The sequence below is a fragment of the Oenanthe melanoleuca genome, chromosome 5 (genome assembly GCF_029582105.1).
Source record: "Oenanthe melanoleuca isolate GR-GAL-2019-014 chromosome 5, OMel1.0, whole genome shotgun sequence".
Taxonomy (NCBI): domain Eukaryota; kingdom Metazoa; phylum Chordata; class Aves; order Passeriformes; family Muscicapidae; genus Oenanthe; species Oenanthe melanoleuca.
Genome location: NC_079339.1, coordinates 24,841,672 through 24,868,391, shown reverse-complemented (window position 1 = coordinate 24,868,391; position 26,720 = coordinate 24,841,672). Strand labels below are relative to the sequence as shown.

Below are 26,720 nucleotides of genomic sequence, written 5' to 3'. Positions count from 1 at the left end.
TGTACTGCAACGTGGCTTTCTGCTTGTTGTTTAGTACTACCAAACAACAGAGCATTATGGCTCTCTCACAAGCAGCAGCCAGAAGAGCCTTTTGAATTTTCCTCTTTCTGCCAAGGTTCACAGTGCTAATAGCTTGCATATTTCCTCCAAGAAACAGTTGGACATGATGATCCTAAAGGTCCCTGTCAACCTAAATGATTCTTTGCTTCTAAGAAGTCCAAATTAAGCCACAGTAACCAGAATGGACTTAGGGAAAAAAGCCCAACCCACCACATTAGAAATTACCTAGATTTATAAGTCAGCTTCTAAAAAAGCAACTACACAAAGTTATTTAAGAAAATAATTTATAGCTCAGCAAACCTGGAACAAATTTTCACTAGGGAGATAAAATGAGATCGTGGAGGGAAAAAAATAGAAAAAGAAAAAAAGAAAAAAAAAAAAAAAAAAAAAGAAAAAAAAAAAAAAAAGAAAAAAAAAAAAAAAAAGATGAAAAAAACCCATATCTGAAGTGAGCACAGAGTGCAGAATTGTTTTACTGCTCAGGTAGTTGCTGTTTGCTTCTATTCACACAGTATCTAAATGCATTACACACCGAGATTTTAATTTGCAAATAGTTGCAAATGTTCTCACAGCTTTTTTTTAATCCCCTATCAAGCCAGAGATGCACAAGTAAGGTTGCCAGCCTGTCCTTGCCATATTCTGCTCTCCTTCCATATCCAATGGCATTATAAGCAAAATGCAAACTACAAGCCACAACATAAAAGCAAAATAGGCCCCTTACCAGTGGGTTCCTTTCCAAGGCAGATAAACTTCAGCTCCTGTTGTCATTGCATTTAAGTGCACCTAGGTAGGTAACATCAGCTCAGCTTACAAACTTTCATTAATTCATACATGAAAAAAAATAAGGCAGTCCACCAGGCAAGTCATGAAACTACTGTTTCAGCCTGTCTGAACTCAACATCAGGAAGCACAGATATGAAAATTAGGCAGAATTTACTGTTTTTAGGCTTTCTCAAAGCTTGGAAAACTCTATGGACAACACTCCAAGCGCTTCAAGAAGGAAAATGCTCTTTACCACTACTTTTAAAATTAAATAGTAGATAAAAAGCCCCTGTTATTTATCCTGCCTTTCAGGATAAATGACATGTGTCATTTGAACACCTCAAACACTTCCATGATGACAACAGCCCAGCAATCCCAAAACTTAAAGAACTGTTTTAGACACAGAGAGGAAACTCTAGGTGTCAACACCAAAATGGAAAGGAAATAAGCAAATAAAGAAAACACCTTCAGAAGCCACAAAAGAGGCTTTGCCAGGACCTGGCTGAGAGAAGGCCTCATGGGCCAGAATATCACCAGACACCTGATCTACCCTTTTCATTCCAGTACTGCTCTAAGACGCTCGCAGAAATCAAATCCCAAGAAGTTATCCCCATGCTAGTTTGCAATTTAAAGAAGTCAGTTACAGACTAAATTTTACACCAATTTTGTCCACAGCATATTCACATTACTCATTTGGACATGCCAGCCTTCATACAATTAGCTTGTGCTACTCAGATTTGCGCTTGCACTTTATTTGGAGCAGAGGAACTAACACCACCTCTCTTCTTTGAGAAAAGCTTTACTATTGCACCCATTAATAGCTGAAGGAAACTGTCTCTAGGAAAAGTTGAAGTTACAAAGCACACGGTCTATAAGCTGTGTATAAGAAGATTAAAGCATGGCCTGTTTCAAATTTCCTAAGCTTGAAAAAAATGTATGGCAAAGGCCTCACAGGACTGGAGAACCCACTCATTCTTGAATGTTTAATTAAGCAGTATTATAAAATAAAAGCACATAGAAAAAGACAACATTCAGAAGTGTAATTTATACAAACCCACAAAAAGATACCCCCAAAACAGAAAGAATACATGCAGTATTCTGCTCATCTGTGCTTTGCTGGAGTGCTCTAACTTGAAGTGCAGTAAGGAGATACAAAGAGGCATAAAACCCTCTAGCTATTACTTGAAACCATTCTTTTCACTAGCTGCATCACTACTGCTTACCTTCCTCTCTGTCCCTAGCTCTTGACAAGATCCTCAGCTATACAGTTCCTCAACAAATTAGCACATTTGTAAAAAAAAGAAAAAAAGGTATAAACAGACAATCCTCACTAAACTCCAGAATAGTACTAAGCATTCATTATATAAGTCCTCTAGTCCTGGAAGGATATTCTGTCCTGACCCTGTAGGTGTTAAAAGGCAGAAGTGAACCCTTCCTGACATTAGAATGAGTGTACTTTTCAAGAGAAACAAACAGGAGCTCCCGCAGCATTGTGGCTTTCTGTCTAATCAACACTAATGTCAGTGAAGTTGTTGCAGAAGTTATCCACTCTTCACACACAATAGAATTCATTATCTTACTGCAAGCAAAGAAGACAGAATAAAAGCAAAAGCAAGAGCCCAGAATTAACTGACTGCAACTGAGGAACATCATCCACCTAATGCCCTCAATCAGTAACAAGAACACCCTGTGGACACACAAAACTCTAGCATGTTAGCTGCAGCAGTAACCTGGTTAGCACCAAACCGGTTACATGTAGAAAGCTCCCAGTTTGACACGGTGAGCTCTTGAGGAGACATGGTCACAGACCAGATAAAGGAGCCATCAGTGTCCAGATTAGTACATTTCTTTGCAAAGGTAGTTCTTCTTATTGCAAAGCCCTGCAGTCATTGCTGTTTATCAGCTCTCTGAACAAAAGTCTATGGTAATTCAGTCAAGAACGTTCCAGAGCCCCACCAGAAGACAGTTCAGAGCATCCCTCCTATTTCATTGACTGAAACCCACTTTCAATCTGGTGGCTAGGATATTTGATTCAGACCACAGAGGTCCTTTAAGTGTTACAGAACTCAACATCTGGGTGGGAAGTGCATTCTCACTGATACACATAAATATAACATTAAAGATGTAATGACATCCCTTGGGCACTATTGCATAGATGCAGCATAATTTGTACCTGCGGTTATTCAATAACTCCAAAATGTTTTTCTCTCCCTCATGCCTCACTAACCTGCTCCCTCTAAAAGAAAGCAGCATGCTGCATTATGCTCTGAAATAGAGATTTAGGCTTCTTTCCTGTACATGTAACATAGTGCCAATCTTGGAGCATTTAGTGCTTTCCAGGAATCACAAAGAACACGAACACTGAAAAACCTCTGTGAAAACACATGGGTATGATTAGGCACATTTGGCCAGGGCAACAATTTCCATGCTTTTGCCTCAATGTCTTCACCTTGCAGGAAGTCCAATAATACAATTTCAACTTTCAGACGCCCCTACCCCAAGCCCCAAGGCTAAATAAACTTCAAACCAACCACAAGAATACTTATTAAAACCTGAGTTATTCAGCAGGACTAGTGTAGTCAAGCCCAGGGATGTACCGAATGACTGGCAGAAACAGAACTGTTATAAGCCAGCCGCTCATCCTGCTGTGACAAGCAGCAGCTCAGAATGCATATTTCAGGCACAGGAATAGAAGCAAGTGTCCTAATTACCTCTTCTCTAAATCTTTTTCCTCCTGCTGCATGGAGGTCAGAAAGAACATAGTATCAATTTGAAATGATACACAGATTAGAAAAAGTATCAAATGCATGGGGTACAACAGTAGCACTACTGATCTGCGCAAATTCGTGAAGAGGTATTGTCACATTCTACACATAATGGAAAGGTAGACTTAACTTATTACACAAGTTAAAATTCTTACAGCTTTCGGAGATAAACACAGAATGAAATGCTTTATCATCCACATGCTCTCCACACCCAAGTCTACTTTTTCCAGACAAGCTGGTCTCCACATAACTTAGAATAAATAAACTGTAAGCCAGCAGATCTGAACACATACAGCGACAGACTGAGCAGTTCCCCAACAAGAAACCTATTATATCTAGGTTGTTCACAATTTTGTCTGTCTTTATGTCTTAAATGTATATTAGATATACAAGAAGCACTTTTTTAAAGAAAATTATTGATTTGGAGCAGAGTTCCAAGCATATTTATTTCAAAAAATGCGTCAGAAAGAAAATTAAACTGCATATTCTTCACACTTATTGGAAGGAATCTGCTACACTAACAAATGTTTTATGGTTTATCACTGGCCTATCCTGTTAGTCTGCAAGTTGCCACAATGGATAATCCCAAGTGTTATTTCAGAAGAAAAAGATACCAAAAAAAAAGAAAAAAATACACCAAATATCTTCCTGTAAATTTTTTAAGAATAGATGGAATAAATGACCTCACTATAATTTGCAGAAAGTGTGCAAAAGATATTTGTAAGCTTTCCAGAAATTGCTTTACTCAAATACCTGTGTAACATCTGTCATTGCCTGTTTTAATAATTTTTTTTTCATTTTCTTTTCTAGATGCACAGGCTTTTAACCAGCTCTAGACTGTAGTACCAAGAACAAATACTAAAAACAGAACCAGCAGATAAGCACTGCTATACAAGAAATTGAGAAACCTTAGAACAAAGTAATTGTGAATTCCTTCTTGCCTCTTTCTTCAAAGATGTTGATCAAAACACACACTGTTGCATATCCAAATGGCCAGACAGCTAATTCACAGCACAGTTCTAGGAGAATCAAAGCAGCTAAACAGAACAGTTTTACTAGCTGTAAAATAGTACTCCCTGCCTTGACCCTTCTCTTAGGAAGGAAGCTCCACTCAAAAGGTGAAAACCTCTCTCCCTGAATTCAGAGTCCAGCTTTAGCAGCTTCACTGCTACCTCAACTGCAAGCACAACACAGGAAAAACACTAGCTAAAAGCAGGCAGCTCACCAGACCACATGAACATGGGATTAAACTGGAAGTCCTCTTTTCTATAGACAGATAATTTTGTATACAATTAGAATTCAAAAGATATTCATAAAAAAAAAAAATCCCTCTTGCCTTAATGGGTCTCTATCACTGACAGTCAGTCCCACTTTATGAAGTCAGCAGGCTAATTAGACTGCATGATAAATACACTTTCACTGCTTAGGTATGATCAGACAAATAACCCATAGCAATCTCACTGATAACATGATAAACTCACCTCATCATCACTGTCTGATGTCTCAGAGTCTGAAGATGCTGTAGGTTTGCTCACAGGTGGTTCCTTTTCCTCAGAGTCACTGCGTTTCCGTTTGGCCAATGACAGGAGCTCCTGGTGCAAAAATACACACATTTATTTCAAAGCATCATAATGAGTTTTAACAATCCAGGTCAGTGCACATGCAGGTTCTCTGCAATATCTGAGCACATCTCAGCAGCATGATTATTGCCACCTACTAAGGAACAAGTCTACTTATGTTTCATAAATACAGATGTGCACACACAGTTTTAATACTGGCTGCTACAAAACAATTTTAAAGATAACAAGCTATATAAAGTAACTATTAGTACCATTACTTTCTTGGTATAAACAACGTAGGACAAATTACTTCTAGAGACATGTCCAGATTTGTCTTACTTGGATTGGGCAATAATTCAAAACCACCCTAACTACATGATGAAGAATTAGCCCTAAAAAGCCTAATACCAGTAGATAACAACTTCTTCTCCTAAACAACAGAGATGTTTGCAATTATACACTTTAAAGGGAAAATGCTTTTGGCATCACCTTTACATAATGGTTGGTAATATTTAGTCAGCCTGTTCAATTCCTTTTCACTGTTGGTACACACCCCAGAATGCACTTAAAGCTTTGGACATGGAGCAGGTATCAAGCTCAAAGTCTCTGAAACTTAGTACAGCTGTTGTGCTCAAAAGAAAGCATTTTCACAGGCAACACACACCCACACAAAGAACTACATGCCTCTCAAATACTCTCATCATCTGCTGTTCATCACTTGTTCAGGTGACACAAGCAGTAGTACAAAAACAAATATTTTTGAAGCTATGTTACTGTCTTTGCTGTCAGGGACGCAGGATGAATCTTAGCTGTGTGTAGAAATACAGCCACACTAACTTCTGCAGTCTTGGGAAGTTGATGCTGGATTGGTTTCCATTAGCTTCACAACTGGAAGATTATCTCCAGTAATTGATTACAGTTTAATACCTCAAATGAGAATACAAACACTGCAGAAACTGACAGTCTGCCTACTTACCAACAAAGAAACTTTCCACTAGTAATGGCATTTTACCAACCATTCTCTAAAGAAGTCCTGCAACATCAACATTGTACATTTGTACAATTAACAAATCTCCTCTGGAAGACCTAAAGAAACTTCAATAGTGCTTCTCTTTGGGAAGCTTCTGAAGAGGAGAACTATTTTTAAGTCAATAAATATTCCTTCTTTCTTTCTTTGTATGCTTGTTTTCTGTTTTCCAAGATACTATATTTAAAAGGCTGTTAGCCCTTTGCTTCAACAAGCCTAGACTGCCACGGGAAGCTGTCAAACATTTAAATCTACAGGAGTTAACTCAGTATTTAACATTTATATCAGTATTCTCTCATCTCAAAAGCACTGCTTCCCTGCTACCTGATCTTCATCTTTGACACACATCTCCCTGCTGTTACAGTTGCTACAAACAGTTCAGTGGAGGGGGAAGCACCTACTGCTCAGGTACAGCTGTAGATGATGCCTGCTGCCAGTGAGGGATGGAGCAGATGCAGAACCACTTGGCTATTCCTACCACCATCACTTTGACAGTCTAACTGATGCTGGGGCTAGTCCAACTCCCATTTTCATGTTCTAAAACTATCAATCTGATACACTAGCAGGGAGATGCTGGTAGTCCAAAGGACTCTAGAGGTATGCAAGATCAGCCACATCAGCTCCAGTGTATCTGTATTTTTAACAGAGTATCTGATCTGATTTTTCTGAAGCCCCGATCTGCAGAAGTATTTTTGAGTGTTTGGGAAAGCTTTTTATTGCAACATAGCAACAGCTTCTATATTAAAAACTCCGAAGGTTCAACACATAAATTACATCAGACGTGTCAGCTTCAGCATATTCGATCCACCAAACTTCTCCCCGGAGCAAGCACTGCCAATACAAGCTATAGCACACTTCACCTATAATGTCTTTATTTACCACTGAAATCACATCATCCATATCTGCTATACCAAAAGATGAGTCTTTGAAAGCAGCCCCCTCCAAAGAGGGAGACAGCCCCTTGCAACCCTGACACGGTTGAACTCATACCAGACAACACTTACAACCCGGGAGACGCTCTGATGACAAATAAATAAATACTACCCCTTCTTACATATACGGGCTGGCTTCCCATCAATAGAGCTCCCCCAGCGCAGTCACCAGGATTAAGGGGGTCGCACTAAACACGCGTTACCACTCGGGAGGCAGGGACCTGACACGCTGCTCTCCCGGCGTACCAAAGTAGCATGGAAAAGTTGCCCAGCCCTTCGGGCCTCTTTCCCCACTACTCGAGGTGAGAAGATCGCAGGCAGCCGGGCCTCGCTAACCCCTCCTCAGGGCCAGACCGCCCCGGAGCATCGCCCGGAGCATCCACCGCCCGCCCCTCCGTCCCGCCGGCGCCGAGCACCGGGCCCGCGGCAAAGAGCCCCCGCCAACGCGGGCCTCCTGCCAGGGGCGGGCCGGGGACCCGCCGGAGGGACGCGGGCTCTCCGCACGGCGGCCGCGGGGCCCCATCGGGCTGAGGAGAGCGAGAGCGGCGCGGAACCACCGGGCGGGAGCGAGGGAGGGATGGCGGCGCCCAGCCTCGCGCGGGCCGGCGATCCCAGGCCCCGCGTTCGGGCCGGGCCTGCCCGCGCACCTGGTCCAGGTTCTCCTCGCTGCCGCTGTCCTCGGTGTCGGAGTCGATAAGGACACGGCCTTTCCGCTTCTTCACCATGGCGGAGCCGGCGGTGCCCCCTCCCCGCCCCGGCGGCGGCGGCGGCGGCGCTCGCACGGCCCGGCCCGGCCTGACCCGCGCCGCCCGCCCGCCCGCCCGACACAAAGGGCACCGCGCATGCGCGGCGCGCGGGGCGGGGCGAGGGCGGGGCCGCCGCTGTCCCCTCACGGAGCCGCGCGCTGTCCCCGCGGCCGCTCCCGCGGCGCCCGGAGCTCCGCGCACTCCGAGGGTCGCGCCTCGGCCGCTGCCATCGCTGCCGGCGGAACGGGAGCGCAGCGGTGCGGTGCGGTGCGGTGCCGTGCGGTGCGCGTTCCTTGGCCGGCCCGACGCGGCGGACCCGGCGGCGGCAAGGTGAGGCGGGGTGGGCTCCGGGCTCTGCCGGTCACGGAGCAGGAGCGGCGAGGCGGCCGCTCTGCGGGAAAGGGGTTCGGCCGCCACCGCCGCGTCCTGGCCTGGCTCTGCCCGCCGGGCCCAGGCGTGCGGGCGGGAGCCGGGCCCGCTGGCCAGGCCGCGGCAGAAGCTGCCGGGCCGTGCACCGGGCTGGCGCTGCACCGACGGGCTGCTGGAGCCTTGCCGACGGACAAAGACCGGGCTGGAGGAGAATGTACCCAAATTCTCCATTCTCTGCTCGTTCTCGGGTCAAGCGATAAGGATACACGGTTTCTTGATCGCCAACTTGCCTCCGATCTTGTGAAGTGCACGATAAAGCAAAATGTGAATTTCTTCAGTGTAGCTTTAGACAAAACTTAATTAGAGTGTGAGAATAACAGTAGTGAATTTTACAGGGAGTAAAGGAAGGTGAGTGACATATAGAGGATATGAGTGGGATGGCTGACTCCGTTCTTTAAAGCTCAGAGAAGTTGAATGCACATGACATAATTTTTCGTTTTGTTCTGTGGCACGAAAAAAATAAACGAACCCCTGTCTAATTTTACAAGTCAGAGAAAATAACTTCCGTACAGAGCATTGAGCAGTTTTCCTGAAGCCTTATTTAAAAACCCCTATTGAATTGCAGTCTTGCATGTTAAACGTTTTGGTCTTTGCAAATGTCTCTGTAATCCTAAAACTGGTATATTGGGGATGTCTTGGAAGAGAAATGTGGTATGGCTGCTGCAGGACTTCATATTTGAAAAGTTTGGTCATCTGTGTCAGATGAGATTGTAATTTTTGTCTGTGTGGCAGCAGCATCTGCCTGTGGTGAATTTGTGATTTTCATGCAGGGAATAAAACTTTTTAGTTATACGGCTGTCGCCTTGTTTTTGCTGGTGTTAACCCCTAAGCTTATTTACAGTGGAAGCAAGAAGAGAAATGGGCTTTCTTTTCTATTTGCATTTTTATTTGAAGTAGTTTACTTGGGTTTTCTTATCTGCATGGGGATTTCACACCATGGGGAGAGGGGAAAGCATGGGGTGGAAGTCAATAAGTAAATCTGAGCTCTGGGGAATTGTCATTCTGGATGTTGTTCTTTATTCTGTTTTCCAATGACTTGGATTTCTAGCTAATATCAGTTATAAAAGTTAGTTTCACAAGCATCTCATATGTAATTTTTGTAACCTTTTTTCTTTTTCATTAAAGGGTGAAGATCAACTACAGTAACTACAGTAAGACAGCTCTGAATTATGTTAAATTAACTTTCAATCCGTTAATTGCCTTATTGGACGTGAATTCTTCAAGTTTCTGGTATGGCTCTGGCTGTGATGCTGCTGAACGGTGCTTCCTTCCACAGTGGATGCGGCAGGCACAAAGTTTTGCTCTCCTTACTTGGACCTCTCCTTGGCAATTCAAAATTGTACAGCAGCTACAGGAGGCCAGGGGCAGAGCCTGAGAAAAAACCGTCTTGGCAGAATGCTGATTTCAGCTTTAAGAAGGGCATTGATCACCTAAAGACTCAGCTGAGCTTGCTGAAGAAGGAAACCCAAGATTACTTAAAAGGACCTGGAGGCCATTCTGTAAGTCAGCACTTGTTGGAACAAACAAGAGTGTTGTGGCAATTTAGGAGCCAAGAAGATTTAAATAAATGGGTTGTTTCCTCTGATGTGGAGATTGGAGGGAAAAGTAAGGTTTACATCAAGTTGGGCAGGAATAACCAGGCTGCTCTGCTGTATGGAACCCTCAATACAGAAGTACCTCGTGATGGGGAGACACAATACAGTGGATATTGCAGTATGAGATCCAGACCAGCAGTGGTAAGTACAGGTCTGTGTTTGCACAGCTTCTGTTACTGAGTCTGAGGGTGTTTGTGGAATCCCAGTGACAGCAGGTGGCCTGCTCTTTACTGCTGATCACTTTCAGGACTACATTTTCTCTCAGAGATGTAATTGCTGCTGTGCCTGATTTGACTTGGAAGGAACTGAAATTTTTTCTTTGATTTTGTTTTCCTTTCTTCGAAAAGGAATAATACATATTTGATCATTTACCTAATGTACAATAGATAGACTTGTTTGCAGCATCCTTGCAAATGAAGGGTCTGGAATGAATCTTTATATCCATATTGGTAGGATTAGAATAGATATCTTTCTAAATTTGAAGTTAATTGAATGTGTCATAAGTAGGAATTTTCTGTGCTTTAACTTGGTCTGTTCATCAGACTTGGTTAGGGTGAATGAACTAATTTTCTCATGGCAACAGAAAATAATGCTTTGAAATGTGCTTTTTAAAAGGTCTGCCTCCTCCTGTACATCAGAAAGAACAAGACCCAAATCTTTGATAGCTCAGAATTGAGCAAAGTAGGACCAGAAGTGTGTGTGCTTATTATGGTTATTTCATCCCTTATTTCTAAGCACCTTTAAAAGGAAAGAAACATTTTCACACACTGAATAAAATCCTTAAATATTTAATGTGTTCTCTTGTTTGTGTTTTGGCACAAGTACTCAGGTGAAATCGTTTCTGGGCCGGAATCACGGGGAGCAGAGAATATGAGTAAGCAAACTCAATGGGTAAATGAGAGACATATGAACACAGATTAAAATGGTGACATTGGATCAGATGAGTGGAACAAGTGGAGTCTTGTCTGAGTTAAACTCTCAGGGCTGCTACTGACTTGTGCAAATGTGACTCAAACTTTGACCTCCTAATTCTGAAGTAGTGGAGTGTATCAAATAAGTAGAAAGGTCAAAATCGTTAAGCCCATAAAATAAAGTGGCTGCAGGCCTTAAATTTATATTTTCATAGTCTACTTATTCTGTTACCTACAAGATGAGTTGGTAGAATGATAGCTGATAGGTAAACATAGTAGTGCTGTAAAATAAAAGGGAAAATAAAAATTATGGCGCTATTTTTGACTTATTGGCAATTCTGGCTGAGAATAACCCTGCCTCTCATTGCTCCAAGTGACCTCGGTGTAGCTCTCTGAGGATTCTTGGATATGCCATCATACAAATGACAACATCAGGATTTTTCAGATCTTTGGGAAAAAATGCATTAAAGAGTTAGACATGCTTGCAGTCTTATATAAATAAAATATTTATAAATACTTTACACAGTCAATAAAAAAAAAAGTTGGAAAACATTGAATGCTGCCAGTGTTCATTAGTCTTCAATTAGAAAGGGGTAGATTATTTTACTGCTTCAGTTTCCTGTTATCACTTCTGAATTACCTAGAACTGACCACAGAATATAAAACTTAGTGAACTATGGAAGTGCTGATCTATCACTGTAGCATTTATGTACTTGGCTGGTAGGGAATTCAGTCCTAGGAAGGAAGTCTCATTTCTGATAGTTACAAGATTGTGGCTTATAATGAAAATGTGAATCCTCAGAGTGGCAATATTGCAATTTGTGGTCTCTGATATGGTGCTGAAGGAAAGTCAGTGAGCTCAGTAGCCAGGGTGGTGACAGATTAGCTGTGTTCACTGTGTTACAGTAAATACTGTCTGACATAATAGCAAGGGTAGTGATCAAAGCAACAATTGTCTGTTCCTCATAATGAAAGTGTCCCTTTATTAAGGAGGAATAATTCTATTTATCAATATTTTGTAGGGATCTTTTAAGAGGAAGAAGTATTATGACTGGTCAAACTTCAACAGTCTGTATTTACGTGTCCGTGGTGATGGCAGACCCTGGATGGTAAACATTTATACAGACCCTTACTTCTCTCATCAAAAGGATGACCTCTACACCTACTTCATGTTCACCCGAGGAGGCCCATACTGGGAGGAGATACAGGTAAGTGAATGAATCTTTCAAACTGACAAGACTGCCTTGAGATCCTGGCCAAAACATGGGAAGGGGAATTCTTTCAACATTCACAGTTTGTTTATATTGCTGTCCACTCGACGTTTTCATTATACAATAGACATGTGCCTTTGGCTTGAGAGTTCCCAAAACTGGATGGAGGAGGGCACACTGTTTCAATTGTATTAAAGAATTGATCCACCATATGTTCCTCTGAATGCCTACTGTTGGCTCCTACTGGAGTAATAGGATAGATACAGCAATTGAAACTTAGTGGGCCTGGAATATTTTCTCTGATAACCATTTTATCTGTAATACAAATGGATGTAGGCTGATGTAGGATTTATTCCATACAACAGGATTTGCTTAACTTGCAGCCTCTCTGGAGTCAGTCAGACTCAAGAGTTGGGATTTTGTCATTTGTGACCCTTGACTCTGAACACAAAATAACATTTTTAAGAAGTGTGAGTTGTGGCTCTTTTCTGGTTCAACTTGGAGACCTTTTGTAATTGTCTGATAATGACAGGGAGGTTTGCACATCCTTATGAATTGGTGTTGAGTGCTCCATGACACCGTTGTCCAGTCATGTGGGAATAAAGAGTCATTGCTGGCTTGGATGTTTTCCTCTCGCCCTCACCAGCCACCAGCCAGCCCTGCTTTCTTGCTCCCAATACTTTCAGAGAAATTTTTATATTATCCTGAAGTGCTTTGCTAGAGATGCTGATGGCAGAGTACAAAGTTTGCACTGTGAAATGCACAGCATGGTGCAGACGAGCTGTCAGTATGTGCCCATGCTAGATTTTGCAGTAATTTCTGGTTTATGTTTTCATGTTGGAAGGAGATACTCGATGTAAACAGCCACCTTCTGTGCTGCAGCCTTTCATTGTGTCCTGACAGGGCAGTGCTCCTGTGTGATGGCTACGGCCACCACAGGACAGGGTGGGCCTGGAGCTGGCTGTGACTGGCCAGCTGAAAGGGTTAATATGGCACATTTCTTTGTGCCAGTTTTATGTACCCAACTAATGCCAGTACCAGATATAGCTGAGTGTTACTTTACTAAAACATGTTATTTTCTTTTCCCTAAGTTTCTATTTTATATACTGGTGACACTAAAGTCTGATTTTGTTTTATTTATGTCAGATTCCATTCTCCAAATTCTTTCTCTCCAGTCGGGGAAGAATCCAGGATAACCAGCATCCTGTCTGGTTAGACAAGGCAAGTTTTCTGGAGGATTTATTTGAAATTTCATTTGAAAAGGCAGTATAAGGAACACACAATTGCTCTGTAAGAAATTCAAAATTTCCTTCAAGATGATATTGGACTGATATAGATAACTTACAAATTCTCTAATGTTTGTGAATTTGAAATTGAAGGGCCTTTTCATGTTACAAGGCACTTATTCTCATGTGTGGTAAATGAAAACATAAAGTTGTATATGAGGTATTTAAAAATATTTACTAGAAGTTAAAGGGACAAATCAATACTTGATCTAAGTATCCTCCACTGAAGCTTTGTTAAAGGTTATTTGATGTGTAGCATTTGACAGTAAAAATTATGTATTTGCAGTGTAATTTTACAGACGTATTTTAAAGAAAGCCAAAAATCAGGGAAGTAGTGTGAAGGTAGTTTAAGAAATCCTAATAATATATCTTGGTCACACACAGAATATTTAGAGTTGGAAGGGACCACAGGGACCATCAGGTCCAACTCTTAAATGAATGGCCCTTGTGATACTAATGTATATTTACTTAGGGATCTGGAAAGGCAGAAAATAATTGTTAAATAGGAAAAAAAAAAAAGGCAGGAAATAGTCAATGTATCTAGGGCTTGCAAAAGAATAGATTCTTGAGAGCAGAGAGAGCTGAGGCAACATTTGGGCAAGCTACAGGCTCACAGAAAGCACACCTGGGGGATGCAGATTTGTTCTTATATTTGAGAACATTATTCTAATTGGAAAACAGTGGCTAAGAACCTTGTCTTACTATTAAATTCAGTAATTAAGTTTCATGCCAGCTTAAAATTAGGTTCTAAAATGTCTGGTTTGGCATTTTCACAGAGTAGATGGTGTATCACTTGATCTAGAATGATCCCTTCCATCCTTAATTACATCTTAGCTTTTCCTATTCATGAAAGAATTGTGGTTTTATGAAAACATGTTTAGAAACCTAACTGTGGTGAAAGTGGCTGTACACAAACCATGAAGGATAAAAGTAACTGTTGCTTTAGGCTTGGGCCATTTTAAATGAAGGGTTTCTTAGCACAATGGTAAAAAGGCAAATGTGGAGTCAATTCCCACTGGGGTCTGTATTGGAAATGAGGTAGTGAAATGTTGAAGCCTTAGAAAATGCTGCTGCATTTTGAACAAATGCTAGTTTAAAGAGGATGGCTGTGATGGCTGTGTAAAATACAGAAGTAAGAGATACAATTGTGAGTTTGATTGTAATGTTATAAATGTTGTTCTATCCTCTGTGTGTTTAAATTAGGTTAGAACCCTTGGATTCACCATTGGAGATAAAGTAGATGGCCCATTCCAGCTGGAGATCGATTTTATTGGTCTGCTAAATGACAGAGCTCATAGAGAAGAGTTTGCCTATGAAACTTACGACAAGAACACTCCAGTCTAAGTTTGGGCTGGTGTCCTTTGGAAAATTCTTCAGATATTTGGTTTATTTTGATAGGGCTTAATAGGGCTTTTAACAACTTGAAAAGCCTATGTAAACATTAAAGAGATAAATATATGAAGTGTGACACCACTGTCATCTTTAAACTCCCAAATACAGAATATCCTGAAGGGACTGTACATAGATGGACTGCAGTAGTAGCTCTTCCCTGGGTAAGTTTTGGCTTCTGTCTTGACCTTTACTGAAATAAAGTATTTAATGAGTTTGTTCTTTTTTTTTGTCCAGCTCCTTCATTTTCTATGTTATGTGGTTTGTTGACAGTTGCAAAACACATCTGCTAGTTTTAAACTGAAAAAGCTATGAGGATTAATACTCTGAGGACTGGTGCTTAAGCATGACTCAGCTACTGCAATTTACTAAGAGCAGCACCAGAAGGGGAAAAGGCAGAAGTATTTCAACCTTTGGCTCTCTTAGATAGCTAAAAAAAGAAAAAGCTGCCACTGCCAAGATGGAAACAAGAGCTATGCAACAGGCTTAACTTTTCCTTTAGAGCTGTTGAGAATAATCCTACACTGTTGTAGAGCCAAGGCTGGAAAGAAGTAATGCTCCAAAGGAGGGATGGGAGAAAAGCCCTAGCTCTTTCTGCTCCCTGAGGCACAGCTTGGCTTACTTAGCACCATTACAGGGCAGAGCAGATCCCACTTTTGCTGTGTGCAGTTAGCCAAACTCAGCTGAGTTCACAGCCTCAACTGGTGGCACAGAACCTCAATACCTCCCTTTTTCAGCAAAAACCAGTTTTCAGTAATTCAAGATTACAAAGCAAATGCTGAGTAGTTAAGTATGTGTTTCAACTGTCATAAATTTAAGTAAACAAAACACTGACTTCCACAGTGACCTTGTTTAAGTACACTTTAGAAATATTAAATGTACCTGTATTTTATATGGAAGAGAACACAATGAAGCAAGCTGAATCAGGATCTATCATTTTCCTTTTGCACAGAATTCAACAGCTTAATTGTAGAAGAAGGATGAGGGTTATTGTTTCTAAAGATACCAAAGCAAACATTTTTCATGGAGTGAGAGACAGGTGAGTTGGTGAGGAAAACACATCAGTTAATACAAGTGTGAAAAAAACCACTGCCACAGTAAGGAAGCAGTTGTATATAGTACACTAAATGATAGAGCCACTGATAAACAGGACATATACAAAATATTTATTTCCCCCATTAAATGTATAAAAAAAATTGCTTTTTCTTGACATTGCAACACATATCTGATGGGACATTAAATTCAGTGAAACATTTACTTGCTCAACAGCTGAGATTACAGCTGCTAGATTACATTTCTACTTCTGTCCCTAACAAATCCAGACAACTTTTCTATCTATTTTTTAAACGTAAAAATAACAACTACTTTTAAAACCAAGGTATTGAATGTACCTCAACACAATTACAACCTCTTTTAAGCATCTTAGAGATGAAAAGCACGAGAATTTTAACATCTATTTACCATAAAAAGGAACAAAACTTTAACTGTTTATAACATTCTGTTGGTAATTTGTAAATTCAGTTGTGACTTTTTTCAAAAAGGTAGTTTACAATTATGTTATACATTAGTTTGCCAGAGAGCTTGCATATTTTTTCTTCTCTTTGAAATTCCCTTCTAATTGCATGGTTATGAAATAGTAATGCTGAATAATTGCTGTAACATAGAGAATATAAGGATCAATCTGGAGAATAGGGCAAGCAGGTACTTCCAACTCTTGTCATTTTGAACACTGTGGAACATTTTGAAGCTTGCTATCTAAAGCCTGCATTCTAGCACACAACAGGTGCATTCTGATGCATGTCTGTCCTAAGTTGTAAGGAGGCTTTTTGAGCATCCTTTTTTTACTTACATTTTCTTTAACATCTTTTAGTCAAGAAAGTTAAATGAAAACATTATGAAGCAACAAGAGAGTTCTAAGCCCCTAAAAGTTTAGAAGTCTCATCTCAGTGGAGAAGTTGATCACAGAAACATTATGTGTAGAGCACATTGCAAGGTCTCATAAATTGCTCTCTAGATTCCACTAGCTAAAAGCAACCTGAACCATGCACAGACAGCACAAGCCTTTACACGACAGGGGCAGTATTTACAGTGATGCCTTAGATACATCTTATTTGTCCTAACACGCAGAGAGGCCTCTACGTTTTCCAAGAGCACCAGCCCTTTTCTTCTTTCTGTCCTGCTCAAGTGACTCACGCCTGTCTTCCCTGGAGGGGGAAAAAAAGATACTATGTCAAGTTTCATTGAAGGTAGAGACAAACAACCAAAGGAATCTGAAGCTGATCACAGCCTAACACAAGTTTAATCAGTGTGCTGCCTCTGCCACCATAGGCAGGGATAACAGCACTGTTATGGACCAAAGCCAAAAATTCAGGCAAATACTTCTGCTCAGACATGCAAGTCTAGCACTCTAGGTAACAGCATGTCAATATTGACAGCTTCTCCCAAGATGAAGGTAAATCTCCAAACTCTGGAACCAATACTGTTCATGGAAAAGAAGTCTAATAAATTCAGGCAGCCTTTTGTTAGCTTTCCTGAAGTTGAACAGTCATTGGAAGGAAGAATGGCTTTAATACAAAAGTATTCTTTCCTAAACTACATTTAAAGCCTAAGAAGAATGAATCATCATATTATTTTGAATAACGCTATGTATAAAAAGACAAGTGGTGTACTAACCTTGTCTGGAGATGTGGCTGTTTGTAATCTTTCTTGTGTGAACAGGTGTTGCTGCCACCACACCTACTGAGAACAGCATTTTCCTTAAATTCTCCCCATGGTTTTAGTCGTCCTACAATTTAGGGGCAAAAAGAGAGACTAGTTTAATAGCTTAGTAATTGTGTGCTTAACTTATTATAATTACTTTATCCTAGCTAGCCTGTTTCTTGCTGGGTGTCTCGAAGAGGAAATGCTTCTTTAAGCTGTATGATCAATTTCACCAGCCCATTCCCTACAAGTAGGTCTGTAAGTAACAGGTGACTGTACTTGGAAGTAGCTCTCACCATGCAAAGTTCAGCTTCTCACATGAGATTGTGTAAGGAATATTTCATATTTACTGTTACATACATCTATTCAGTGGAATACAAGGATATTTATTCTTGTATTTATGGGCTTTTGGTCATAAAATCCTCATCTTTGGTAGGGAGGCTCTTAAAGCATATGTTATGAAGAAATTTAACATCAGACTGCATGGGAACCCAGAGAGAAAGGAAAAGGGACAGGGAAAGAGACTGTAAACTTTGCTCTCAGTGTTTGTATCAAAGCAGCCCTGTAGGAGCAGCTGAGTCTGAGGGGTGTGACCACCACACACTGCAGAGTCACGGTACCTTTGTGTGGCTGATACCGAAGGGGCCGAGAAAGACTTGCTTTGAGATCAAATGTCTTCTTTCCACTCGTGGGTTCCACAGATTGAGTTCCAAATTTGAAGGGGGTAAGAACTATGAAAAGCATCAAGATATCATAATTAGAGTAGCAAGAGCATCAATGTACACAGGAAGACCACACTACAATTATCAAGACCAAAGAGCCATTAAATGCCCCCGCTGCTACCCCTAGAGATAAAATTGCACAAACACAGCTCCCTTGAAATAGGGAAGGCAGGAATTGTAGAGTACTGGCCCTTTATTTATGATTATACTATCAGAGAACACATACAGCTCCATGTGTTTTTCTAGTCCTTCAAGGCTAATTGTGTTTCTTCTGTGCTTCTTTGGAACTAAGTGTTTTTTCATGTTAAAGAAGCATTCTTTTGGAACAGGCCAGCTTCAGATCAGCATGGAACTTTGCTTGCCCCGTAGAAACATCAGTATTATAGAGTAAACCAGGAAGCTCTGGGTTCTTGACCTGTGCAAATATTCCTGTGATGCTAAGGGTGTCAATGACAGCAGAGCTGTGCTGCTGCAGAGATTGTTAGCAATCAGAAGATTTCCGATTTTTCTTAATTTTAGGTCCTGAGTTGATCAGGGTGCTGATGCTGATAACTGGTTGTCCTAAAGCACAGCTAGAAGAAGCCTGATGCATGCTAACCCTACAAGGAGAATGAGACCTCTGAAAAGGTGTCAGGAATTCCTCTCTGTGCAAACAGAGTGTCCCTGTATCTGCTGTATGAATCTTTTGCTAGGTAGTCCTTAAGGTCTAGAAGATTTTCTATCCTCTTTTCTGTAGGTATCTAGGTATCATATGTTTCAGTCATGGCATCTAAACATTTTAGTCAAACCACTGGAAAACAAAGGTAACAAATTACTGATTCTGCAGTTTCTGGAGAACCAGTCATAGATTAGAGAATTAAATTAAAACCTGGGTCTACATGACATTTGGTTGTTAAAAATTTGTATAGTAATTCATTAAGACAAAATCTGAAAGAGCCAAATAGTCATCATCCACTTTACCCTTTGCTGCAGTCAGATCATTATTTCTTGCATTTCCCTTACTGTTCTTCTGACTTCTTAGTTTGCAGCTCTTTTGAGTGTCAGGTGTACAGATCTCTGTGTATGGAGACATTCTAGATGGAGTCTTGGTAAGGGAGCGCTTGTGCTCATTATCTTTTGTGGCTTCTGAGAACCTGAAAGGCAGAAAGACTTACTGTGTGAAAGATGTTCACAGCTCATACAAAAACTGTACTAAAATACCTTGCTGGTATAACATACCAAGTTTCAAGCCAGTGTCAATAGCAGTAACTAATATTAGAAACTACAAAGAACTGACCTTCTTGCTGTTTTGAAAAGCAAATATATTTGGATGCAATAAGCTAGTAGATTTATTCACTGACATCTGATTTTGACCTTTGAACAGCAGAAGACCTGCATTCTGAAGTCACATAATTATACATTATCAGACACCAATATGAAAAGTTCTGGACTTAAAAACAATCCCACACACACTTTAGTCAGGGACAAAAAAAGCCCCAGCAGCCATGATCCTGGCATGCAAAAGTTGAAAAGTGAAGGTCATCAGAGAAAGTAACACAACCAAGGTCTGCAAACAACCATGTATTGTTAGCAAAGGGAGAATGTCTAATCAGAACTTCAGTCTCTGTGGAAAGTTTAGGAAAATAATTAAAGTAAAAATTAATATAATAGTTAGAAATCAAAAAAGAAACAGTAAAAATAAAGGCTTTCACTAGAAATCCAAGCAAAAGGATATTTATCAATATAATACAATAGGAGATGTCCTTTCAATTCCTTCTTTTAAAATGTTTCTTAATCAAGACTTTAGGGAAATTATTAAGAAGCGAATAAAACATACTGATAACAGAGGCTCATGAAGTATTAACACTAATAGAGAATTAGATTACTGTGGAGGAATGATGACAGACACATGACATTCTAAAAGGAAATGAGACAAGGTATAATAAATAGCACTGAGTACGAGTCCATTCATTTAGCAATTCCTCATGACTTCTGGTGCCAACTTGCTTCCCTTCTCCTAGAAATGGTCTGCTTATAGTCAATCATGAGAGGACCCCTGCTGTGACACTGAAGGGGAGAAGCAGAGGACAAAAGGAATAAAGTACCAAAAAAGCATTGCAAGACTCACCTGGAATACTGAAGAGAGTTCTGAATAAAAGAATTTACAGATAAATTAATTCAGATAAAACAAAAACCATTAGGTTGCCTGGCAAAATAGAAAACCTAACACAGTAACAGAAGAAAACTAATTTGCTTGACTTTGCATAATTTATCTTTAGCAAAATTAAAGCCAGGATCTGAGATGGATTATTCTAACAGACAAAAATGAAGAATGAAGACAGTAACAGAACAGTGAGGCTTAAACCACCCACAAAGCCCGGCTGAAAGTTAGTAATCAGAATTAGTCTTGCATAGTTCATGTTTGGAAGAGAAATAATGCAGCAAAATCACAGTCAGTGTTGATTATTTCATGTGTATCCTATCAAATGGCTTGCTGGTAGCTTTGGTTTGTTCTTTTTACCTGACATTCATTTTTGATGTTGAAAGTACAGAAGGATGAAATGAAGATTTCTGGGATAAAATGCTCCGATTAGCAGCGTTCAGAGAATTGCGTGGTGAGCGCCGGAGGTTACTAGGAGTGGCAATGTTGGAGAATCTGCCTCTTTCTGGATTTGGGCTGAATAAAAATCTTTTGCCACTGGATTGTTTCTAGGGAAAAGCAAATTCTGGGTTACCAGACTCTACTCACAATTCATCTACAAAGCAGCAAAGAGGAAGAGAAAATACACAGTGAATTAGAAGCACAATGGCCTCTTCAGTTTTCTTCCTTTTTTTTTTTCTCTTTAAAAGTATATTTTAAATGTAAGTATTTTTATTATTATTAAATTGACCTGACAACACATACCTTAGAATGTTGAGTGTCTTTTTCTGATGCTCTTAAGGTATTTGATTTTCTGGTCAGCACCTGCAAATAGAAATTTGTCTGAAGTATACATTGATACAATATATGTCATTAAAAAAAATAAATGTAGTATTCAGAAGTTTCATTCATTGTTACTGTTTGATATGGACCTGTCAGTGCTAGAGTAACTGACCTGAACAATTCTAAGGCCACTGACATATTCATTCATACATCCACTGATACGTTACTGTCACTTGTTTTTAGGCTCTACTGCACTTTGAGAGTCCCTGTCAGCAGCTTTCACCCATGTGAGGGTGAAATACGAGAACTGAGGACAGCACACACTGCATCTATTTTTAAGGAGAATCATATGCAGCCACGAGGTGATGATAGGTCAGACACAAAAGATCTAAAGAGACCTGGTAGGACTTTTACAGAAAGGACCTGGAAATATATGAATATGCCACCAATGGGTAACTTCCTGTGTTATCTCTTACCTTGACTGCACTGCAATTTTCATTCAGTTTTTTTTTCCTCTCAACGTAGTCAGCAATAGATTCCATTTTCTTGAACTGAGCCTCGTGCATCTTTTTAAAATCTAAGAAGTTCCAAAGATAAAATTCACAGATCTGATATGGTTCTAAGGAAGTTTAGTACTTGCTAGGAGAATTTTGTGACATCTATTGTTATGGCCTCAAAGCAGCCAACACATCCCTTCATTTAAAGGCTGTAGATCCAGCTGACCAAATAGCACCAAAAGAATCTATTTCAGCAGCTGCATGGCTCGTTTGCCTGATAATCTGGAGAACTATAGAATCATGGTTTGGGTTGGAAGGGTCCTTTAAAGATCATCTAACCCAACCCCCAAAATCTGTACTTAAAGATTATATCTCTTCTACATTTGAGATGATTTAACACATTTTAAGAATTGATGAACATGAGCTAATGTATGCTATAGTATATACTGAACATATACTAATGTATAATAGTACAGCACAACCATAGTATTTCTAAAGTGAAAACTAAATAAGCAGGAGTAATAGCATGTATGTGTTCCTATTCTTTGAAAATCATCAATTGTATTGTATTGAAAAGTCACTAGTAAACCAGTTTAACATACATGCCAGTCATTTATTACTATGAATTTACAAGCTGGAATAAGTACCTTGAAATGTAACATTTGGGAAATCTGTTTTGTTTGCTTGCTTTTTAAAGAGACTATTCATTTATTTAAGCAGAAATAGAAATTTGAGTTATAAAAAACTAAGTCAAGTCTCTCTTTACACAGAGTGAAAGCATCTCTTTCTACAGATGATAGGTTTTCTTACTTGGTGTAGTAGCTGTCATTCCCTTTTTTGCAGACCTAGATGCATGACCTACGTACAAAGGGATCTTCCCTCCTGCAGGATGAGCATTACCTGGTACAGTAAGATTAGACAAAATCATTACAACTCCTGGAAGATTATTTAAAGTAATCACAGAAGTTTTAACTATTGTTCCAAGTTTGTTTCAAAACAAAACTTTCTCCTCAAAGTGAGTGTAGGTTTTGAGAAATAAAACCTGGTATAGGTATGTTCTAAGTCTCTGAAAAGTATCTTAATTGGTTTGTCAGTAATAATATCTTAATATAATAATATATCAAACTACAAGCCTAGCATAAATCCAGGACTAAAAATGCCACCTGATGAAAAAGTGATCCAGTGGAATACATTCAGATACTTTTAGGTAGTTCAAACAAATGATAAAGGATTCTATATTCTTTCCTGCTAATTTTACTCCTGGAAAGAAAAAGTTAAGACTGTTCACCTATAGAAATAGATAAATGAAAAATGAGGAAGCAAGTCCTCCCTTTCTTGCCACCTCTTAGATGCCAAATAAGACCTTAAGGGTATTCTAAAAGACACTGATCCTTTTGGAAGTGTAAAATTCAAATACACTTAGATCTCTGAGAACTCCTTCACTAAGAGTTCTGAAGTCAAAGCCAGCAAAATTCCTACCCTGCAGAATTTGTGGATTTGTGTTACAGTATGTTAAACAAGCAATACAAACTCAAACCAGACCAATTTTCTTCTGGTATCCCCAAACAATGTACTGATCAACAGATGTGCCATAATCTTTGAAGACACAATAAAATTATCTTTTGGTTATTCTAAGTAGCATAAATTGAAGTTACTCTTATCCAATTTTCTACTTACATTGTTCTCCCCTGCCTTCAGTAGAAGTCTTCTCTGCTTCTTTCTTCTGTCCAGTACCTATCCCTGGATTCTCAGCAGCTCTCTCTTCAGTTATTTGGTTTTTGTTTTGTAAAATCTTCTGTCCCTTTTTGTGCTCATCCTGAGGCACTTCATTTTCTTTCATTTCAGAATGTACCTGCAATTTAAACATACCTTGTTGAACAAGTTTGCTCCAGCTGGATATAAAGAAAGGCTGTTGTTCTGAGAGTCAGTGGAACAGATTGCCCAGAGGAGCACAGCCTTCATCCTCAAGGGTTTTCAATATCAGATTGGATAAAGCCTAAAGCACTGTGCTCTAACCTCATATCTGTTTCTACTTTGATTGGGAAATTGAGCAAGGGATTTTCCAAAGTCCAAATGGAATTACCCTGTGAAATACTTACCCTGTTACTTCACAAACTTAGATTAGAAAGCTAAGTACAGCTCTCACATTTTAGTATAAAATTGCCTTTATAGATAAAAGTTATTTATTTGCAAGTAAGAATATATTCACTGGGGATGTTACTTTTTATTGTTGTATTTTTGTATACTCTACAATTCTCTAACAATAAAAGACTAACACTCCTCATTTTATCATTTCTCTCCTCTACCTCAGTAAAAGTCTTTCAGACAGTTCTTAGTTTACCTACTCCTTGTAAACAAAAATAAATCTACCTCCATCTAACCTTGAAACTTCCTCTCCCTCAATCACACAACCCTCATAACAAAAAAAAATATGAACTTAGGCAATTGTACATAATTTTTGCTTACTTGTAACTTACACTCAGATAAAGTGTCTGGAATTGTATATTTCTTAGAGGAACTTATTTTCTTGAAGCGATGACTAGCAAGTAATGTCTGTTTATTACAGGATAGCACATAGATAGACCAAAGTCAGTGCTACAAAATACAGAGGATCAGTACCAGAATGCTTGCATATGAATTTTTATATGTCTACACACACACGCAAACACACATATATCAACTACAAATGGTGATTGAAAAGAAATGAAGTGTGCTTAAATTATGCTCAGAGGAAGGGAGGACAGGACACAAAAGCATGCAATGCAAATCACCTGTTTCTCATCAGAAAGCACTGGGTTTTCTTCACTGGCATTAGTTTCCTCATGGGAGTTCCTCTTTTTTCTGATTATTTTCTTATCTTTACCACATCTTTTTGTAATAAAATGCAGTGAATCAGACATAATTTCCTCCTGATTGCTCAGTTCATCCAATTTAATGGAAGCAGATGCACTCTTTACAGGACCCTGTAGCAGAAAAATACTATAACTGAAAGATATCCAACAAATATAAATTAAATACTCCAGGAACAGTTTCAATTTTATTATTGAAAAAAATATTTCACATAGAGGATAAACAATAGCATGCCATGTAGCAGCACAGTAATCAATAAACTGGTACTATCTAGATTCCCCTAAGTGTCAAAGCTCATTGTATGGATACTTAAACCAATCAGAGGAATTGTCTTTGATCATATTTCATTTTAATAATATTATAAAAGCCTAATATTTTATATTTAAAATCTAACTTGCATAATGCCATGACCCTCCCACATTTGTGGAATACTCTTCACCAAACAGGGCTCCTTTCCTGCTTGTGAAAATTCTACAAAAGCTGACAAGGTTTACACCAGTTCCTCAAACCTTTAAAGATGATTTTTAAGGGGTGCACTTAAAGGGAGATGTATTTTAGAAAAAACAAATAACAAATTACTTTTAATCAAAAGCTTCAAAAGCATTGTCACACTTAACAAAATAATTCAGCTTACAGAAAACTTTAAAAAGAAAACAACAAAACACTTAGAGGCAAAAAAAGGAAGTAGCACAACTGTATTGTTTGCCTTATAGTGGAAGTAAATTGTAATAGATGCAAAACACTTTCCAATTAGTATCTAGTCCCCTTCATTTAGGCATGCAAAATGAATAAAATATTTTTATATTTGGTACTGAATAGTGTCTGGAGCCAAACAAGCAAGAATAAAGATTTGTTCAGTGAAAATGAAATGCTGTTGTTCACAAAGAATAGTTTTGTACTGATGCTGAAAAATACAGAGTTAATTTTGGCAGCTGGAAGGAAATCAGCTTTCACTCATAGAGGCCGCTTCAAAACTAACATTAGAATATCTATTTCTGTCAGTACATAAGTGCTTTAGACTGAGGGCATTAAGAAGAAAATGGTATTTCTATTACAGTTCCCATGTGGTTAAAAACACCCTTGAGCACATGACCCATCTATGGGTTACAAATTAAGGTTTACATTTCTTAAAAGCAACGGCTGATTTATTATCTGTTACCATATTTTCACTTTCTTCTTTTGTCCCTTCAAAGTGTTTTTTCAATGATTCCAACAATTTGTCTGCCTGAAGAGAAATTAAAACAACACATGAACCAAACAGTCCATTAAGTCATTGAAGAGCTGCATAAGCCCAACCCACATCCTATAAACCAATCCAACAAAGAAGCAGAACATTTCCTGCACCCAGCAGAATAAGGCATACCTAGGACATCGTTCGAGTCAGTCAATTAGACAAAGTGCCCAAGGCCACAGATAAATATGTAGCATATTCTCCACAGAGGCACAAAGGCAAAATTTCCCTGACTAGGTTTCCCCTGGGCTATTTTCCAGGAGGTTAATTGTTCAAGGAATGAGACAGCTTTAAGACTCACAGTGCAGCTGGACCTCGTATTAAAATCGTATCAAATTTCTGCAATTGTTTCTGTCTTGCCATGCTACACGCAAAGCATTATTTTCACCCCTCGCATACATACAACAGTAATAAATTAACAATGAAAACACACCATCGATGATTCAGGCTATGAAAGATTCTTAAACACCTAAGTTGAAATGTCAGCATAAAAGCAACCAAGACACCCCCAAACGAACATTCCCAGAACAACCTTCAGTGCTGTGAGGACAGGGAGCTGCCTTGCCCACCCAAGACCAATATGAGGTCTCTCATATTTTAAGGTTTGCGTGACTTCTGCCATTGCTCCTTAACCGCGACCTCAAGGTCCCCTGTTGGCGCTGCTCCTCCCACTCCGAGCCGCAAGAAAACAACGAAACCGAGCCAAACAAACAACCACAACCACCCCCGGGGCAAACCGCGCGGGGACCGGCGTGGGGGAGCAGAGGGGAGCGGGCAGCCCTGCCCGCCTCCATCGGTGCCCGGGGACACCGAGCGCCTGCCCGCATCCCGGACGGCGGCGCAGCCCCCGGGGCGCCCCGTGCGCAGCCGCCGCCGCTCCAGACCGGGAGGGAGCGCCCCGGGAGGGCCAGGCCGCGTTCCCTCGGCTCACGGCCGGGCACGGGGGCACCCCAGAACCCGGTGGACAGCGCTGCCTCGCAGCCGCCCCGCCTCACCCGAAGGTTGGCCCTCAGCCCGGCGGCCTTGGCGATGCGCTGGAGCTCGGCGTATTTCAGCGCTTCCAGAGGCTGCAGCGAAGCGAGCGCCATGACAGCAGCTGCGACCGGCCCGCCCGCCGCGCGCCAACCGACACAGCCCGGGGCGCCC

General features: G+C 40.2%; 3 protein-coding genes across 3 annotated transcripts in view; 1 reads left to right on the top strand and 2 right to left on the bottom strand.

Moving 5' to 3' along the window:
* The window catches only part of RTF1 (RTF1 homolog, Paf1/RNA polymerase II complex component), a 29,222-nt gene extending 21,288 nt beyond the window's left edge, over positions 1-7,934 (bottom strand). The window contains exons 1-2 of the mRNA XM_056492261.1: positions 7,753-7,934; positions 5,069-5,179 (exon numbers count right to left, since the gene is read on the bottom strand). Coding sequence (XP_056348236.1) covers positions 5,069-5,179; positions 7,753-7,830 — 189 coding nt within the window. The 5' untranslated portion in view covers positions 7,831-7,934. The remainder of the gene's footprint in view (positions 1-5,068; positions 5,180-7,752) is intronic.
* Positions 7,935-7,958: 24 nt separating this feature from the next.
* On the top strand, positions 7,959-14,894 carry NDUFAF1 (NADH:ubiquinone oxidoreductase complex assembly factor 1). The gene is made up of 5 exons (XM_056492259.1): positions 7,959-8,181; positions 9,406-10,016; positions 11,809-11,994; positions 13,144-13,218; positions 14,487-14,894. The coding sequence occupies exons 2-5, from the start codon at positions 9,513-9,515 to the stop codon at positions 14,625-14,627; spliced, it is 906 nt and encodes a 301-aa protein (XP_056348234.1). The 5' UTR covers positions 7,959-8,181; positions 9,406-9,512; the 3' UTR covers positions 14,628-14,894.
* Positions 14,895-15,817: 923 nt separating this feature from the next.
* Positions 15,818-26,720, bottom strand: NUSAP1 (nucleolar and spindle associated protein 1). The gene is made up of 12 exons (XM_056492105.1): positions 26,570-26,720; positions 25,503-25,568; positions 24,265-24,456; positions 23,171-23,345; positions 22,304-22,393; positions 21,473-21,573; positions 20,979-21,038; positions 20,595-20,782; positions 19,055-19,227; positions 17,993-18,103; positions 17,346-17,457; positions 15,818-16,876 (listed from the first exon to the last, which is right to left on the bottom strand). Exons 1-12 carry the CDS (start codon positions 26,660-26,662, stop codon positions 16,789-16,791), a joined length of 1,449 nt encoding a protein of 482 aa, XP_056348080.1. The 5' UTR covers positions 26,663-26,720; the 3' UTR covers positions 15,818-16,788.